Source organism: Seriola dumerili, unplaced genomic scaffold (assembly GCF_002260705.1).
Source record: "Seriola dumerili isolate Sdu_G_001 unplaced genomic scaffold, Sdu_1.0 BDQW01000097.1, whole genome shotgun sequence".
In the NCBI taxonomy this organism is placed as follows: domain Eukaryota; kingdom Metazoa; phylum Chordata; class Actinopteri; order Carangiformes; family Carangidae; genus Seriola; species Seriola dumerili.
The window spans coordinates 214,327-230,776 of NW_019174352.1; the positions used below are offsets into that span (position 1 = coordinate 214,327).

Genomic DNA, 16,450 nt, shown 5'->3' on the forward strand with positions numbered 1-16,450 from the left:
ACTGATTTAATTGTCTGTTCTATTTCAACTTTAATACTTTACTTTCAATCCAACATTGACAAAAAGACTTAAAAGTGCCACTGATTAAATTCTAACAGCAACTGAGCAAATCTCAACAGGTCCGTCTCCATGACACCTGAGCAAATTGCTGCTGACGACCATGTTATATGGTTGAAAGCAGTGGGAACATGTAGTAAGAGACGCTTGAGTTTTGATTATTTTCACAAAAAAAACATGTTTTCTCAGCTGCCAGAGCAAAACATATAATAATTCAGAGGTTTTATCAATTAAGGATAAAATGGTCTAAAAGCCCTGAGACTTTTGTCCGTCTATCTCATCCTCATCGCTGGGGGGCGCTGTCTCCCGGCTGCTCAGCCGTCACACTCCTCATCTTCACCCCGGCAGAGAGCGGCTTTCACATCCGGGCGGCTCTCTCGCTCCTCTTCAATCGCAATCCGCTTCCCTTCCCTGCGCTCTCGACCGGGGAGGTCCGCGGCTGCAGAAGAAACCCCCGAATCCCGGGCCCCTTCGTCGGCGTCTGGTACCGCCCCCCCGCCCCCCCCACCCCGAGGCGCTGCTCTCCCGCACAGAACGGTCGCACATGACGCGGGCTCCGCCGATGGTGGTGCACGGCGCCGAGCGCTCCCCGTCGGTGCGACATCTCCGCGCTGAAGTAGCATCGCTGGCTAACGTTAGCTAACAACATCGATCTCTCTGCTACTCCACCCCCCTCTCCCTCCGGTCGACCCCCGCTACCGATCCGTCACATCAACAGTTGATTGATAGCTAACACTGGACCACCGAGGGCATCCCCCCCCTCCCCGACCGTCCACCGCCTAGCGCAGGAAGCCCACCCTTTTTCTGCCCAGATTTAGGGCCCGCAAAAGGGAGTAGCCTCGGAGTTTCAACCCGTGATATTTAGATCACCAACCCCCTTTCCTCCTCCTCCTCTGTGGCCTTTTTAGGGGTCCGTTTTTATTCTCTACCTCAACACCCCGATGCCTCCCCGTCCCCGTGTATAACCTCAGCTGCACTATCACCTCGGCTCTGATCAGCCCCCCTCCGGGCTCCACCGACACCGGCGTTGCTGCTTTTGACAATCCGACCAAGGAGCGGTGCTCGGCGTGCACTGGCTGCGGCGAACCCCGGTGGGCATACCCGGTTCTCTCCATCCCTACCTGCCTTTTTTTTTTTTTTTTTTTTTTTTTTGCTCAGTCTGGCTGCAGAGGGAAGCTAAGTGGCTGGCCTGTTCCACTTTCACACCCACACAGTCAGCAAATCCAGTTACGGATCTAACCTACCACCCCCCCCCAACCCCGAACCCCCTCCAGCTTTGTCCGTGATCCCCCACCGCAGCAGATCTCCGTGACACACGCCCCGCAGCGCCCGAGCCACGGGTCTCGCCATGCCGGGTCCAGTGGCCGGTAGCAAGTCCCGTGTGTACGCAGACGTCAACACGCTGAAGAGCCGGGAGTACTGGGACTACGAGGCCCACGTACCCAACTGGAAGTGAGGACATTTCTGTTTACTGCAGTTTGCTCTAATCACATGCATGTGATTCCTGACCACAGCTGATAACTGGTCTCTGTGTGTTTTTATGGAAGAGAGGGAGAGAGAGAGAGAGAGTTTGGTAGATGTCTGTCCACTTATACATATAGTTGTGAGGGTGTGAAGACACTATAATAGTACAGTCTCCCAGTCTCTCAGCCCACCGCCCTGCTGTTCTGCACACCTTTCCTCCTCTTTACTTCCATCCCCGTCCTCATCTTCACTCTGTTGACTGGAATAACCTCGTGCCTTGAAATCAGAGCCAGAAATCCCTTCACTCCCCGAGGCACAGCTTCATCTCAGTAACAAGGACACTTAGCAACAGCCTGCACACTGACCTGATCACACGCTGATGCTGAAAATATTTTTCTCTCTTTCTCAACGCAGCCACTCATGCTCTGCCTTGTTTCACTGTCTGTCCCTATAGCAACCAGGAGGACTACCAGCTGGTTCGTAAGCTGGGCAGAGGGAAATACAGCGAAGTGTTCGAGGCCATCAACATCACCAACAATGAGAAGGTGGTTGTCAAGATCTTGAAGGTGAGCCCTGAGTAAAATGCTGAATGTCTGGGCTGAATGCGTGGTTTGGAGTTGTCCACTGGGAACGGAGTACATGTGGTGATATGTGATATTTTCATGTGTGTGATATAAAGAATATAAAGAGTCGTGAATTGTTTAAATTCCTGAAAACTGAGTCTGGATGAAAGAGTTTGTCTCAAAAGCTTCTCAGGAGTCTGTCTGTGGCCACTGATTGATTTACAGTTACTTAACTTTATACATCATGCAGAGACAGGCGGAGGAGATCAGTTCAAACTGCTGGTGTGGGACTTTCACACACGATCGCACTCAATCTGAATTGTTAATATTTTCCATGATTTACATGATTAATAATTTTAGTGAAAAAGGAACAAAAACAAAATCCCTTCACATGTAAATTGACTGTAATATAGTTTCATTTCTTAAATTGGCTGTATTGGTGTGTACAAATAGTAAATCAAAGAATTAATCGATCTATTGACATAAAAGAAATAGTCAACTATTTAGATTTTTTTTAAGCAAAGATGCCAAAGTTTCCAGCCCCTCAGTTATGAGGATACCTTACTTTTCTTTGTCTTATTTGATGATAAACTTAATATCTTTGGTCTGTTGGTCGGACAAAACATTTTGTAGATATCAGGAAATCGTGATGGGCATTTTTCTGTATTCTGACATTATTTTTTTTTATCATCAATGAATCTGCCAATGATATTTTCAAGTAACTGATTAACTGTTTGGTCTGTAAATCTAAAATCTAAAAAAAAACAAAAAACAAGCAGCAAATTCTCACATTTTAAAACCTGGACAAATCGAATGTTTGACATTTCTGCTTGAGAAGTGTCCGGGAAGATCGATCGATTATCAGAGTAGCTGCTGATTCATCTTCTGTTGATCGGCTAATTGTTGCAGCTCTAGATTCATCCTTAACGGCAATAATTGTTCATGCGAGCAAACACCTGCTGCTGGATTCCCAGTGGAAGAATAACAAAAAAAAGAGTTGATGCCAGCTGTCCCCACACCGCTTTGTTTTCTCCTTGTGGTTCAAACATTATTGAATGAGGATGTGCAGTTACGTTATCAGCTGGATTTAGTGTCTCGATTGTGCTGTGGAGGACAAATAAATAAGTAAATGTATTTACTATTACGTAAGTAAATGCTTAAAAAAATAATATTTTAATTGATAAATGAGAAAAAACAAAAAAATTAAAGCTGAAATGAATATGCAATTGATTAAATGAATAAATAAATATTGGTAATGAATCAGTAAATACAGAAATATCTTTCATTTAATTCTACAATGATAATAATAATAATAACAAAAATAATATACATTTATTCATTTCTGTATTTCTACATTTAATTTTATATTTATTTCTTTTAAATTATTATTATTGGTAAATGTATTTATTACTTTGTCTTTATGCTAATGAGGTGGGCGGTACTAGCCTCACGCTAAAGCAGGAGTGTGATTGATTGGCTCTCTTACTTTGATACTTAATTTGACTGGTACACCTGCTTCCTGCCTGTTCTGCTCGTATAGTATTATTTATTCATTTATTTCAGACTGCATTTAAGTATTTATTGATCTGTTTATTGATTAATAAGTCACTCATTGTCTTCCACAACAGACAGGCAGTAAAGCCTTCTGTCCAAACAGAACTTGTATAACACAAAGTTTTTAATAATCCTTGTTGAATTATGCAGAGAAATCAGTAAATTAAACACAGTTATTCCCTTGTTGTTCTGCCACAGTCTGGTGCTACAGTAGTTAAAATGCCCCCTAACCAGTTATACAGGCCTCCTCATGACTTCCTGCTGCACCAGCGTCTGCTCAGCTGTGACGACGGAGATTATAACCACTTAATGAAAAATAAGATGGACGTTGTTTGCAGCTGGTCTCATGCTGTTGCAGGTTGTCTGCCGGTCATTTAAATGTAAGCGTCAACCTCTCAGCTGCACTAAATGTCGTTGAAGTGAGATTGACAGCCCGACGCTGAGGAATGCAGAAGCAAGAATCAGCAGGTTCGAGATGAGGAGTCACAAATAGCACACGGGCAAACTTCTCTGCTTTTACATCTTTTTCTTTTTTTTTTTTTCCATGTCTTAAAACCAGAAGACTTCTCTGTTAAATCCCTCGTCTTTGTTTGTCTTGTTTGCTCGGGTCACCTGTTGAATCAGCCGGTCAAGAAGAAGAAGATCAAGCGAGAGATCAAGATCCTGGAGAACCTGCGAGGAGGGACCAACATCATCCGACTGGTGGACACAGTCAAAGACCCGGTGGTAGGCGCTCTAATGACTCTTTTGTCTTTTTTAATACAATGGGGGAGAAAAATGAAATGTGGGATTGAAACACACCCAAAGTCAAGAGTTCATGTAGAAAGTGCCGCATTTGCTCACGCTGCCAGTTTCACATAAGGATATACAGCAACTACACATCACTTCTTAAAGGTGCCTTGTGGCGTTTTGCTGTAAACAAACACATTTCTGTTTACATTCAGCATCTCTTACCAATGCTGAATGTGCTGAATGCATTTCCTTCCTCCCATAAAACATTTGCACAGTAGATTTCTCTCTCTCTCTCTCTCTCTCTCTCTCTCGTTGGCACATTTGCTGCGTTTCTCGGTGTGTTCCCGCCTCTGGCTGTGGATCAGTGCAACAGCCTGAAACCTGCTCACACACACAGATCGCTCTGTAGTGCTACTACTGTTCAAAAGCTCCACAAGGAGAAGCTGCGAGTCAGTGTTTATGTCGTGGCATTAGCTCACAGAAGAGAACAGAAGAAGAAGAACAGAATTATAGGTTCATAATGTCTTAAAAGTCAGGAGCCCACATGAACATCGAAGCGGGTTTTTTATACTGTAATCATTCCTCCTGTTCATTCCAGGTATTAAACACAATGTCTTCCTAATGCGAATTCAATGGAAGTGATGGGGGCAAACCAAGAGGGTATCTTCTTAACTTACTGTTCTTCATATGCATCGGCCAAAGACTTGGGGCTGTATTTTTACACAGAGCGAGGTCTGTGGGTTTTTTTCCTTCATCGCTTACATTGACAGCGCACTGAGAGTGAACAGGCGGAAGAATTACATCCAGCAAAACCTGCGTCAGTCTTCAGCCGGGCACCGAACTGTTGCTTGAAAAATAGTGAACCTGTCCTTCAATATCGGCTCAATCCATTGTAGTGGGTCGCTGTCTCCCTAAAAAAATCACTGTGACTGTTCTTGTATTAAATACGTTTTTTTTTCATTTACTCTCATCAATCCCAAAAACTGACTCTTCTTGCAGCGTGCAGTCGAATGGCCACCTTATGGATATTAAAGTGAAAGTAAGCAACTGTCAATAGTGTAATGGGTTTTTTAAATAAAAATCATGGCTTTTAGGAGTGATCACATGTGTTGCAAATGATATAATCACTTTTAGGAAGCAATGATTGTTGATTATGGGCTGGATGTGATGATTCCTTCTATGACAAGAGGGTGAAAGCTGTCGGCATGTGGGAGAAAGAAATGTAATTTTAATTTTGCTGTTGTGATTGTTTTTTCTTTAAAAGTTTCTTCTTTCATTACTGCTGGGAATTTCTGGAATATCTGAATTTGCAAAAGTGTATAATCCAAGAAGTGTGAGTCCAAAAATCTGATCAATTGTCTGGAGAGTTGTGAGAATATCAGGGGCTTTTACAGCTGTGTTTTCAGTCGTAAATCTGTGTTGGAAACCGGACTGAATGGGCCCCTTTCATAACTTTTTCTGAGCTGGAAAACATCAACAAACCAGGAAGGAAGAATATTTTTAGGCCATGGAAGCACGCTGACTTAGCCAGGAGGTCTTTCAGTGCAGTGGTGGGAACCTGCAGGATCTTTTTGTTTCCTGTAAACTGCAGAAAACTGTGATTATATTCACAGTTTTTTTTGGCGAGCTTGGTTGGAATAAAGCAACAGCGACTGCGTGCAGACAGTTTTACTATATTTTTTTTTATTACCACTTCACTTCCAGCAAGGTAACGGTTAAGATCTGTGATTAATCAGCTGACTGAATCAATAATGAACCAAATCTTTTCACTGTTGTTGATTTTTTTTTATTTTTTCTTTTGCTTCCTGTCTTGACTTTGTGACACTCTGCGCCCCTCTCTGTCTCACTGTGGTGGCTGCACAGTCCAGAACCCCGGCGCTCGTCTTTGAATGCATCAATAACACAGACTTCAAGGTACAATCATCACCTCTCCTCTGCACGCTCCTGTCCGTCTCCTGTTAGATGTTTGAGGCCACATTGAACGCTCTCTGCTTTCGCTACGTCTTTGTCACGTTATACTGACGTTTTTATCATTAATGGTTTCAATATGGTTCAAATCCTCACACACGTTTGTGTTTCCCTGCAGGAGTTGTACCAGAAGTTGACAGACTATGATATCCGTTTCTATATGTATGAACTACTGAAGGTGAGACTTGTTTACATCACAAACCATTAACACGTGACCTTTTTTTTGTTTTAATAAGCAGAATTAATAATATTTAAAAAATATTAGTGTCACTCTCCAGGAAATACACGACACCACGATTCGTTGTTACTGATGGATTTACTCATCTTCTCTATTTCGAACTGCTCCATCTCCACCACCCTCGAACGAATTACACACATAATATTGTACAAAATAATCACACACACACTCATATTACAACAAACTACAGAAACGTAAACACAAACATACACGACGACAAAGTAAATAAACAAACCTCGCTGGCTGTACGTGACCAAGAGGGAAAGAATGGACCAAAAATAAATTTTAAAAACAGGCAGTGCTTCACCTTTTTAACTTGTAACATGTTACAGCTTAAAGTGTCCCCCGTGCAACACAGGCACAAACTTAGGTTCCTACGTCCTGCATAAAGCCAAATCAAGTAAAAGAAAATATGTCATGTGATCATATATCATAGAATAATGAATCACATCAGTGATGTCTGCAAACAAAACATATCAAATGACACATAAATATATTTTTATGGCAGTTCAAATTAGAAATTGTGAGTGTATTATTGTGTAATGAGCAGCCAGTTTATTTTCTTGGCAAGGTTCCCGGGAATTCAAAAGACTGTGTGCACATACGTTTATCTTTGTCTTTTCTGACATTACGTGTGTGTGTGTGTGTGTGTGTGTGTGTGTGTGTGTGTGTGTGTGTGTGTGTGTGTCAGGCTCTGGACTACTGTCACAGTATGGGAATCATGCACCGTGACGTCAAACCCCACAATGTGATGATCGACCACCAGTTGAGAAAGGTAGGTGGTGCCCTATATAGTCTATTTTTCTCTCCACACACCCACACACCCTCTGAATATTATCTCTCACCCTGCTATTTCAGCTCGTCTGTTCTTCTCTCACTGTTTATTTTCTCTCTGGCTTTCTCCTTTCTTTTATCCCTCCCCCCCCTTTTTTTTTTTTTTCAAATTCCTTATTCCCCCCTTTTGAAATGGAGCTAGATTATTCTTAGCTTGTAATGCAGTTACTGAGGCTTTTATACACATGGATTCACTGTAACGTGTGTGAGTACATCAGGAGCGAGATTCTTAAAATAACAGCAGATGTAATTTCAGTCTAAATAAACGCGTGTCTTGCTGCTCTGCCGGTGATTCAGTCTGCAGGTCAGGACAGCTCTTACTGTCACTGCCCTGAACGTCTTATAAAGACTGGCAGTAACGCAGCGAAGAAGAGCGCCACCTGCACAAACCTCGGGGTACATCCCACTTCCCTCCTTCCTCCTCGGGTTCAACCAGCTCAGTAGCGCTCCTTATTCATTTATTATTCACCATAAGTACCGGATTAGTGTTCACTGTTCTGCAGTAAAACACAGATTGCAGCAATAAAACAAAAGAACTTTAGAAAGACTTTTGTTTCCATGATCTGGAATTTAACCTGTATTTAACCTGACTGTCAGTCAGGGAGAGCAGCAGAGTCTCTGTTGTTATTGTTATTAGATAAGGTGAGACTTTATTGATCCCCACAGGGAAATTCATGAGCTACATTACACTGAGATGATTCGCCTCAAACTTTCAGCCACAAAATTTTCTGCAAATTACAAAACTTTCTAATTATAACCTGCGTTATATAATAATGGATTTACAAACTGAATATTTATAATTGCAGATGCAAATAATCTTTTTTTTTATTTTTTTTTTAAATGTGTCGTGAGTGGAAAAGTCTCTTGTGCTTTCAGGGTCTGAGCGGTAAAGTGTGTTTATATACACAGTAGAAGTAAAGACTACATTTCTGATGAAGTTGGGGATGTTTGTCAAAGAGTTAATCCTAAGAAGAAACATCCAGTGATTAATGATTTTTGGACGTATGTGTGCATCAGAAAACTCCAGCGCCAACAAACAGCTGCTCGCCGGAGAGCAAACGTCTCATTTCGCTACCGATGTGTTTTCTCGACTCCTCTCTCTTGGCACATCTCTTCCTTGCATCTCTCTCTCACGCTCTTCAGTGGGAGGGACTGAGGCCTGAGGAAAGGACTCGAGTGAAGGAAATGTGAGCGTAATGAAGGGAACTGAGATGCACCCGAAGTTAAAGTCAACGAAGAAAACATGGCACTTGATTTTTGTTGTTTATCTGTTGCAGTTTTAAAGCTACGCTACCTGTTCCCCAACACAATGTTAGTTCAGAAATAGACTTCCAGCCTTGTCCAGCAGGGGGCAGCAGGCTAATGTGAGTGTGAGTTGGAGATGCAGCTGATGTTGTTTTAGTGACACTTTGTAAATACTGTGTGGTGAGGCTGAAGGAGGAGCTTCTGTGTGTCTCCTGCAGCTACGTCTAATAGACTGGGGTTTGGCAGAGTTCTACCACCCGTCCCAGGAGTACAACGTCAGAGTGGCCTCACGATACTTCAAAGGCCCCGAGCTCCTGGTCGACTACCAGGTAACACACACACACACACACACGACAGTTACACACACACACACGGATGTTGTTCCAGAAAGACTCTTTATCAACACACACAACACATCGAGCTTTCTGCAGTTGTAAAAGATTGATGAGAAAATCACACGTGGATGATTTGGATGTCTTTGTTCTCATCATCGGCAGTGCTGTTTGATGATTCTGTGTTTCAGATGTATGATTACAGTCTAGACATGTGGAGCCTGGGCTGTATGCTGGCGAGTATGATCTTTCAGAAAGAGCCGTTCTTCCACGGACAAGACAACTATGATCAGGTACCTTCTAGAGAGAGAGAGACACACACACACTCGCACTCACACACACTCTCACCGGGCTGTGTGTGGCATCCTGTGTCTCATGTAAGCATGTCTTAAACATGTAATGGAGACGAGCGGGATTTGTAACCTGGACCTTTTGTCGGACGTCGTCTGTAACGTGTCGCTCTCCAGTGTTAACGGTGACAACAGGAAGAGGGCGCCTTGGTCGCAGCACAGGCGGAACTGAAGCTTTAGGAGTTTCTCACAACGACAGACGGTGTCTGATCCGAAGAATCAGTTCAAACTTCAAACATATTGATCCTCTTCCATTAAAAGGGAGAAGGAAAACAAGTGTGGCTGGATCCTGGAGAAGAGAGGGCATCAAGTGAAACTAACAGTAGAGATATATTCATGTTTCAAAGTGCTGCTCAGGGTTTGAACCCACATCTGTTGTGTTTTCCAGTTGGTGCGAATTGCCAAGGTGCTGGGGACGGACGAGCTGTTCGGCTACCTGCGTAAATACCACATTGAACTGGACCCGCGCTTCAAAGACCTGCTGGGACAGTAAGTCCGCTGTGACTCTGCCTCAGGGATTCACATCACAGCCCAGGCACTGTGACGTACAGACTGGGGGAGCCAGGTTTTATCCTGCGTGACCTTAAAGTCGCAGGGATGACTAAACCAAAGGCTCATGCATATGATCTCTTCTGGTTGTAGCCTTCCACTCTTCCACTCATAAATCAGGAACAATAGTGTGGCACTCAGAAATATACTTCCACAAACACTTTGAATACAATGTTTTCAACATAGATCTCTGACAAAGAGAGAAACTGGTTATTTTCAGATATTAAATCTGGTAAGTGAAAGCTTTTTAATTAAAAAAAAAAAAAAGTGGGTGCAGGAACACAGGGAGTCTTAATTATCAATTTCTGATTTGCACAACACTAATTGACCTTTTTCCACTACAGGAATTTAACGTGTAGCCATTATCACAGGCTCTGTTTATGTTTCCGCCCCGTGTGGAGACGTGTGTCTGGAACTGAAATTTCTCTGCAGAAAGTATAAATCGGCTTTTACACGTTCTTTTAAGTTGTATAACAAACATGTTGTCCTGCCTGCCGTTATGAAACTGCATTACGGTGCAGTCACAAATATGAGTTCACCTTTTCCCCTGCGGCCTCTAGTTGTAGCTCCTCTTACGTAATCTGCTGAGGGGAAGTTTGGAGGTGAAATGTTTTTGCCACCAGTTTGAGACGTGTAGTCACAGACTCTGAAAAGTATCTATATATATACTATATTGCTATAATGGACGGAGTAAAACAACAAAACAGGACAGAGGACGTATCGAGACGAAGAGAGAGATCTATCATTACCGCAGCACTAACCGTAGATGCCCCTTCGTGCCCCGCGGGGTTAGTGTCAGACTATCAGTGTGCGCTGTGTCTCCCCGCAGGCAGAGCAGGAAGCGCTGGGAACAGTTTGTGCAGACGGAGAACCAGCACTTGGTGAGTCCTGAAGCTCTGGACCTGCTGGACAAGCTGCTACGCTACGACCACCAACAGAGACTGACGGCCACAGAGGCCATGGAGCACCCCTACTTTTGTAAGCAGAACACACACACACACACACACACACACTGCTACCACACACCGTTTGCACAGGTTACACACATACAGGAACGCACATGGGGAGGGTTTCTGGTTTTTAAAAGCAATACAAATCTTGATTTCAGTTCATCATGAATGTAAACACACAGGAAGGTATACAGCAGGTATACAGCAGGTATACAGCAGGTATACAGCAGGTATACAGCAGGTATACAGCAAAAGACTGAGCAGTGCACTGGTGGCTTAAATACACCACCATCATGCAGGATATTTGTCATGAGTGTAGGAGTGGACTCTGGCTTTGCTTTTTTTCCTTCTTTCTATTTATAATCTCTAAAGTTTTTCTGGGTTTTAAAATAGTGTTAAAATCCAAGTAGCATTAAAGGTCCCAATATTGTATAAAGTGAGATTTCCATGTGTTTTCTGATTATAAAGCAGGATTAGGTTCTATAGTAATACTGTGAAAGTGTCAAAGAGCTCAGTCCACAGAGAAATGCACACAGCCTGTATTCAGAGCCTGAGCCTTAAAAACAGCCGTCTTGACCTCTGTAACTTTGTGATGTCACAACAAGGCTCAGAGCCTCCTCTCTTCTGATTGGCTCACCGACCTGTTGTTACTAAACTACAGAGAGAAGCCTGAGAGAGGAGATGTAAAGCTACACTGAGATGGTTTTTGGTTCTTAAAACCACAAATATATCTTCCTGTGCATCAACACTTCAGATAAAACACAAGAAAAGTGTCAAATATGGAGCTTTTAATTAAGTTTTATAAGAGGTTTTTATATGTTGTTCCTCACGCCTCCTGCAGACCCAGTAGTAAAGGAGCAGTCTCTGTCGAACTCTGACAACAACATGGTTTCCAGTGGCAACACTACAGCGCGATGAAACACAGGTAACCATTTGAGAAATAACTCTCTGATCACTGTGTATTTTTATGTATTTTTTATTTATTTTTTATTTTTTTTGATTGAGATTGAAAAGGTCTACATGTAGAATCAGACAGTATGTCTCCTCTCTTCTTTCCTCCCGCTCACTCTCTCTCTTTCTGGTGTTCTTTTCGCAGAGGTGGAAGAAGAAGGATGTTCGTTACCTCAACTTTGTACCCGGTTGTGACAGTAACTTTGACAAGTGTACAGTGACAATGGATCAAAGTAACTCTGACCAGTTACACACTCACAGATATATGCATACGGATACACACACACACACACACACACACACACACACACACACACACACACACACACACACACACACACACACACTCACACACACACACATACACGTATATACATCAATGCAAGCACACCTTTTTACACACACATGCAGACATATACATACACCCTACTCCTCTGTATCAGTCTGTGATTGGCTTGTCCTGGTTCCCTGTCCAGCAGCCTGACCAATGAGCTTGAAGCTGCTCCCCCAACCCCCCCACCCCACCCCATCCCCCACCCTGTCGTCCCCTCAAATGGTCTCCTGTCCTCCCAGCTCAGTCTCATGTAGGTCAACAAGGACAAACTACTTTTAAAGACAATTCAATCTCTCCTCCTCTCTCTGTCGTCCCTCCATCCCTCCTTTCTATCATCCCCATTTTGTTTGCATCAGCATGGAGAATGATCAGGAGTGTGAGCCTGTACAAGTCCCTCCCTCCCCCGTCCCCCGTTCATCCATCCGTCTGTCTGACCTCCCCCCTCTCCTCCTCTTCCTCCTCCTCCCTCCTCCCCATCATGTACCCCAACAGACAGACAGACGTCTTAGCACTACTCCAGTTCTGAAAGTGGCATGGTGGACTCTCTCTAGATAGAATGATGATGATAATAATAATAATATTAATGAAAAATAAATGATTTTTATTTAGATGAACTTTGCCTGTGACTGGAGTGAATTTATTGCGTTAGTTTTGTCTTCGTTAAGTGTCAAAGTCTGTCTTAGTGCTTGTATTTATATAATATAATATATTTATACAACGGCATTATGTAATTATAGGCATTAGGAATTTAAAAAGGGAGAAGGTGTGGGTGTTTGAAAGGTGGAAATATGTTTGTGCTCCACATAGATTTTTATATAAGGAGAGAAAGAACTTTGAAACGTCAGCATGGGCCACTAAAACCCTCCAATGAAGATTATTTTTATTGAATTATAAAAAGCTAAGCAGCTACTACCGAGATACGTCCAGCACAGTGTAATTACAGATGCCATTAGAGCTGCAGTAACATCTTATATGATTATATATCAGTATTGATGTAAATGTCTATTTGAGGTTATTTAGAAACACTTAGTAGTTTCATAAATAATTCACCAGATAGTCACCAGAAATGTTTACAAAAAAACAACTTCCTATTAAAATATCAGCCAATTCATTGATATTAGACTTTTTTATCTGCCAAGTATTAATACACAGATCGGCCTCAAAACTAGTGATTAGCCAGAGAAAGGAGGACAAGAGAAATCAATATCCATATACAGGAAGAGAATAATCAACTTTTCCAAAGTTTGAACAAAAAGCAGTAATTTATAAATCATGTGACTGTTATTGATGCAGTGGAGAAGAATTTATACCCTGAGATAAACTGTTAAAATACTCCACTTCTAGCAAAAGGTTTATTGTGTTTGCTTTTTCTTACAGAAGCATAAACACGTACAGCATCAGCAGTTTATGGTCAAAGTGGAGATCATTTTAATTTCTTAATAGTTTCTAACAGTGCGCCGATCTTAATCTGGTAAGTAGGTAATAACTATTGCTTTCTGATAAATATAGTTGTAAAAAAATAATATTTTATGATTTTTATGTAGTAGTATATGAGAAAAATAAGTAAAACCTCAAAATTGCATCAGTGCAAAAAAAAAATCTGTAACCTGTTATAATTTGTGTGGTGTGTTTAAGTTAAATGGGTTTTAACGCTTGTACTGAAGCTCTCACCGGTCTGCACCTGTTTCTTTAAGTCTTCACAAAGTGGAAATTGACTGGACAGTATCTTTTAATCAAAGTCAATATCTGTATATATATGTATATGTATCTTTATATATATAATATCTGATATTCTGTCAAACTTTCATACAGATACAACTAAAAAATAAATGTTTTCCAGAGGAATAAAGATAGAAGAGTGACAGAGCATAAGAGCAATAACGTGACATTAATAAAGCAGCAAATACTGATATACAGTAGCATATTATGAAATTAATAATATACATGTAGAATCAAAATAAAAGAAACATACATATAAGAAAGGAAAAAAAAACATTTTTGAGATGAGATTGAAAAAGTTCAGTATATTTAGTTTTATTGTTGTATTTCATTCTCCGCTGAGTGAACTGTCTTCCTCTCCCAGCATCGCTCCCTCTCCCACGCACAGAGACGTAATCACTAAAAACTTTCCACTGATTCTATTTTAAACCCCCGACCTGTAACCTCTACCTCGTTCACATGTGCTGCAGCCCACACTGAAAACTAAACCCGACAACCAAAATGTTCCCGATGACGTGTGGACGCTGCACAGTGAGACAAGTCCACCCGCACTCTGCGTTATTATGACATGCGGTAATGAAGAGTGCTGCAGCACGAAAGCTGAGCCTGTTGTGTAAAGCTGGGACAACTAGTTCACAGCCGGTTGAAATGATGGACGATGTTGTGACACCCATAGGTGAGGAAGCTAACCCAACAGCACCAGACAGTGCAGTCAGATGAAGTTCGCAGAGAGCTGGTGAATGTAAGGAAGCTTTTAGCAGCTAAAGAGACAGATGTTTTTTGTCAGGAGTTGGTGGAGAACCAAACCAGAGCTAAAAGGAGAGTAAATTCGTCTTCATGTTGCCCTGTATTGGCTGGATGTATAAATAGGCAACAGGATGTAAAGGGTTGTTTCTAAAATCAGTTAATGCAGCTTTAAACCTTATGATGCTTCAGCTGCTGACGGCTCCGTGTGTTCACCAGCTAGTTGTTGACTCAGGGCTTATTCTTCTTGTTGCTGGAAACGATGCTGATGAGAGAGAGAGAGAATCAAAACATTCAAGTTGCAGCAGAAAAACCAAAAACAATGAGAAGAAAGTCCTTTGGACTATGGACTTGGTCCTATGTTTATAATAATCGTTATTATAAGATAAAAACAATGCTTTCTCTGTATGATAATAACTATATCATTGAAAAGCTGTGCCTCTTAAGAGAGAAATGCTCCATCAAAATGTAATAATACCCAAACATTTACAGGTCACATGTACGGCTGCCTGCCACTTGATCAAATCACATAAGAACTAATATTTCTATATAAAATCATTCTGCTACAACACACTGTCATATTACTGCCTGTTTGTTTGATCACATTGAACCTGTGCTGGGGAAGTTACGCTTAATTGCAATGTACAGGTCACTAAACATCAGCTGCTGTTGTTAATGTGTGTGTGTGTGTGTGTGTGTGTGTGTGTGTGTGTGTGTGTGTTGGTTGTGTTGTGTGTGTGTGTGTGGTGGTGGTGGGGGGTCTAATGTATCAGCTTCCTCCTTGTATAGAAACCAGAGCTTTGGCTTCCTGTTCAACCTGACTCCTCGCCTGCATTCAGGTACACCCTCTCTACACACACACACACACACACACGCACACAAACACGCACACGTGCACGTACAGAGAGACACATAAACCCAGGTGCACATGAACACTGGTACCTTCTTAGCATCTTGGCCTTGAAACGTTCAGCAGCAAAGTGTCAAATCGATGGTTGCTACTGTCCGGTCAGACCGCCCCTGGTTTCCGGTATCTCTCTCCACCACACACACACACACACACACACACACACACACACACACACGTGGTCAGATCTCTTTTTTGCGTGTACAAAAGTACAGGTGAGCTGTAGTTTCCACAGTATTTAGTCTGCAGATGAATAATTCTGGCCAGTAAACAAACAAACGTCTGGACCTTGTGGTCCTTTTCCAGTTAGTACTTTTCCATCTGACTGCCTCCTCCTTTGGTTCACATGATACCGACCCATCGAAAAGTTCTTATAGTGTCTCTCTGTTTCACAGTTTCAAGTTATACTTTACAGTTTCTTATGCAGATGAAGAGACTGTAAATATGCAGCACTCTAGTATAAGACTGTCTGGGAACATTTGCAGTCATTGATGCTGTGCTACCCTATTATAAGCTTTTTCCCACATGTACCTTTTGACATGTGATAGCAGGAAAAACACAGGTGCAACTAATTTAATTTATTGTGTCTCAGAGCCAGCCTGGATGAAACCGTGGATCTCCGCTTAACGGACTGCAGTCGTTATTGATATGATTACTTACACCTGGTCCGCTGTTCAATAGCTCTGTCGAACACGATCAAATACGTGTCATACTCCATCCAAATATTCAGTCCTATTCACGGCCAGGAGGAAAAGCAGAGGTGTAAATAATAAATTTAATGACAGCAGTATTTTATTTTGCTGCTTCAGTTTCAGGCTCCCACAGTGCACGCTGTCACACTGTCATGGCTCAGCGGGCGCAGGAATAGATTGGAGACATTGACACCTGTACTTTTTTTTTTTTTTTTTTTTTAACTGTGTCAAATCAAAATGATTGCTGTGGAAAAGGCCTACGTCAGC

General features: G+C 42.1%; 1 protein-coding gene across 2 annotated transcripts; it reads left to right on the top strand.

The window, feature by feature from the left end:
• Window positions 1-1,334: 1,334 nt before the first annotated feature.
• On the top strand, window positions 1,335-12,681 carry csnk2a2 (casein kinase 2 alpha 2). Of its 2 annotated transcripts, XM_022746233.1 has the most exons (12): window positions 1,335-1,509; window positions 1,976-2,087; window positions 4,263-4,364; window positions 6,234-6,284; window positions 6,457-6,516; window positions 7,268-7,351; window positions 8,874-8,984; window positions 9,179-9,280; window positions 9,726-9,826; window positions 10,716-10,864; window positions 11,678-11,761; window positions 11,933-12,681. In XM_022746233.1, exons 1-11 carry the CDS (start codon window positions 1,406-1,408, stop codon window positions 11,752-11,754), a joined length of 1,053 nt encoding a protein of 350 aa, XP_022601954.1. In that variant the 5' UTR covers window positions 1,335-1,405; the 3' UTR covers window positions 11,755-11,761; window positions 11,933-12,681. The 2 variants fall into 2 exon arrangements, with proteins under 2 accessions (XP_022601954.1, XP_022601955.1); XM_022746234.1 differs by lacking the exon at window positions 6,234-6,284.
• The last annotated feature ends 3,769 nt before the right edge of the window (window positions 12,682-16,450 follow it).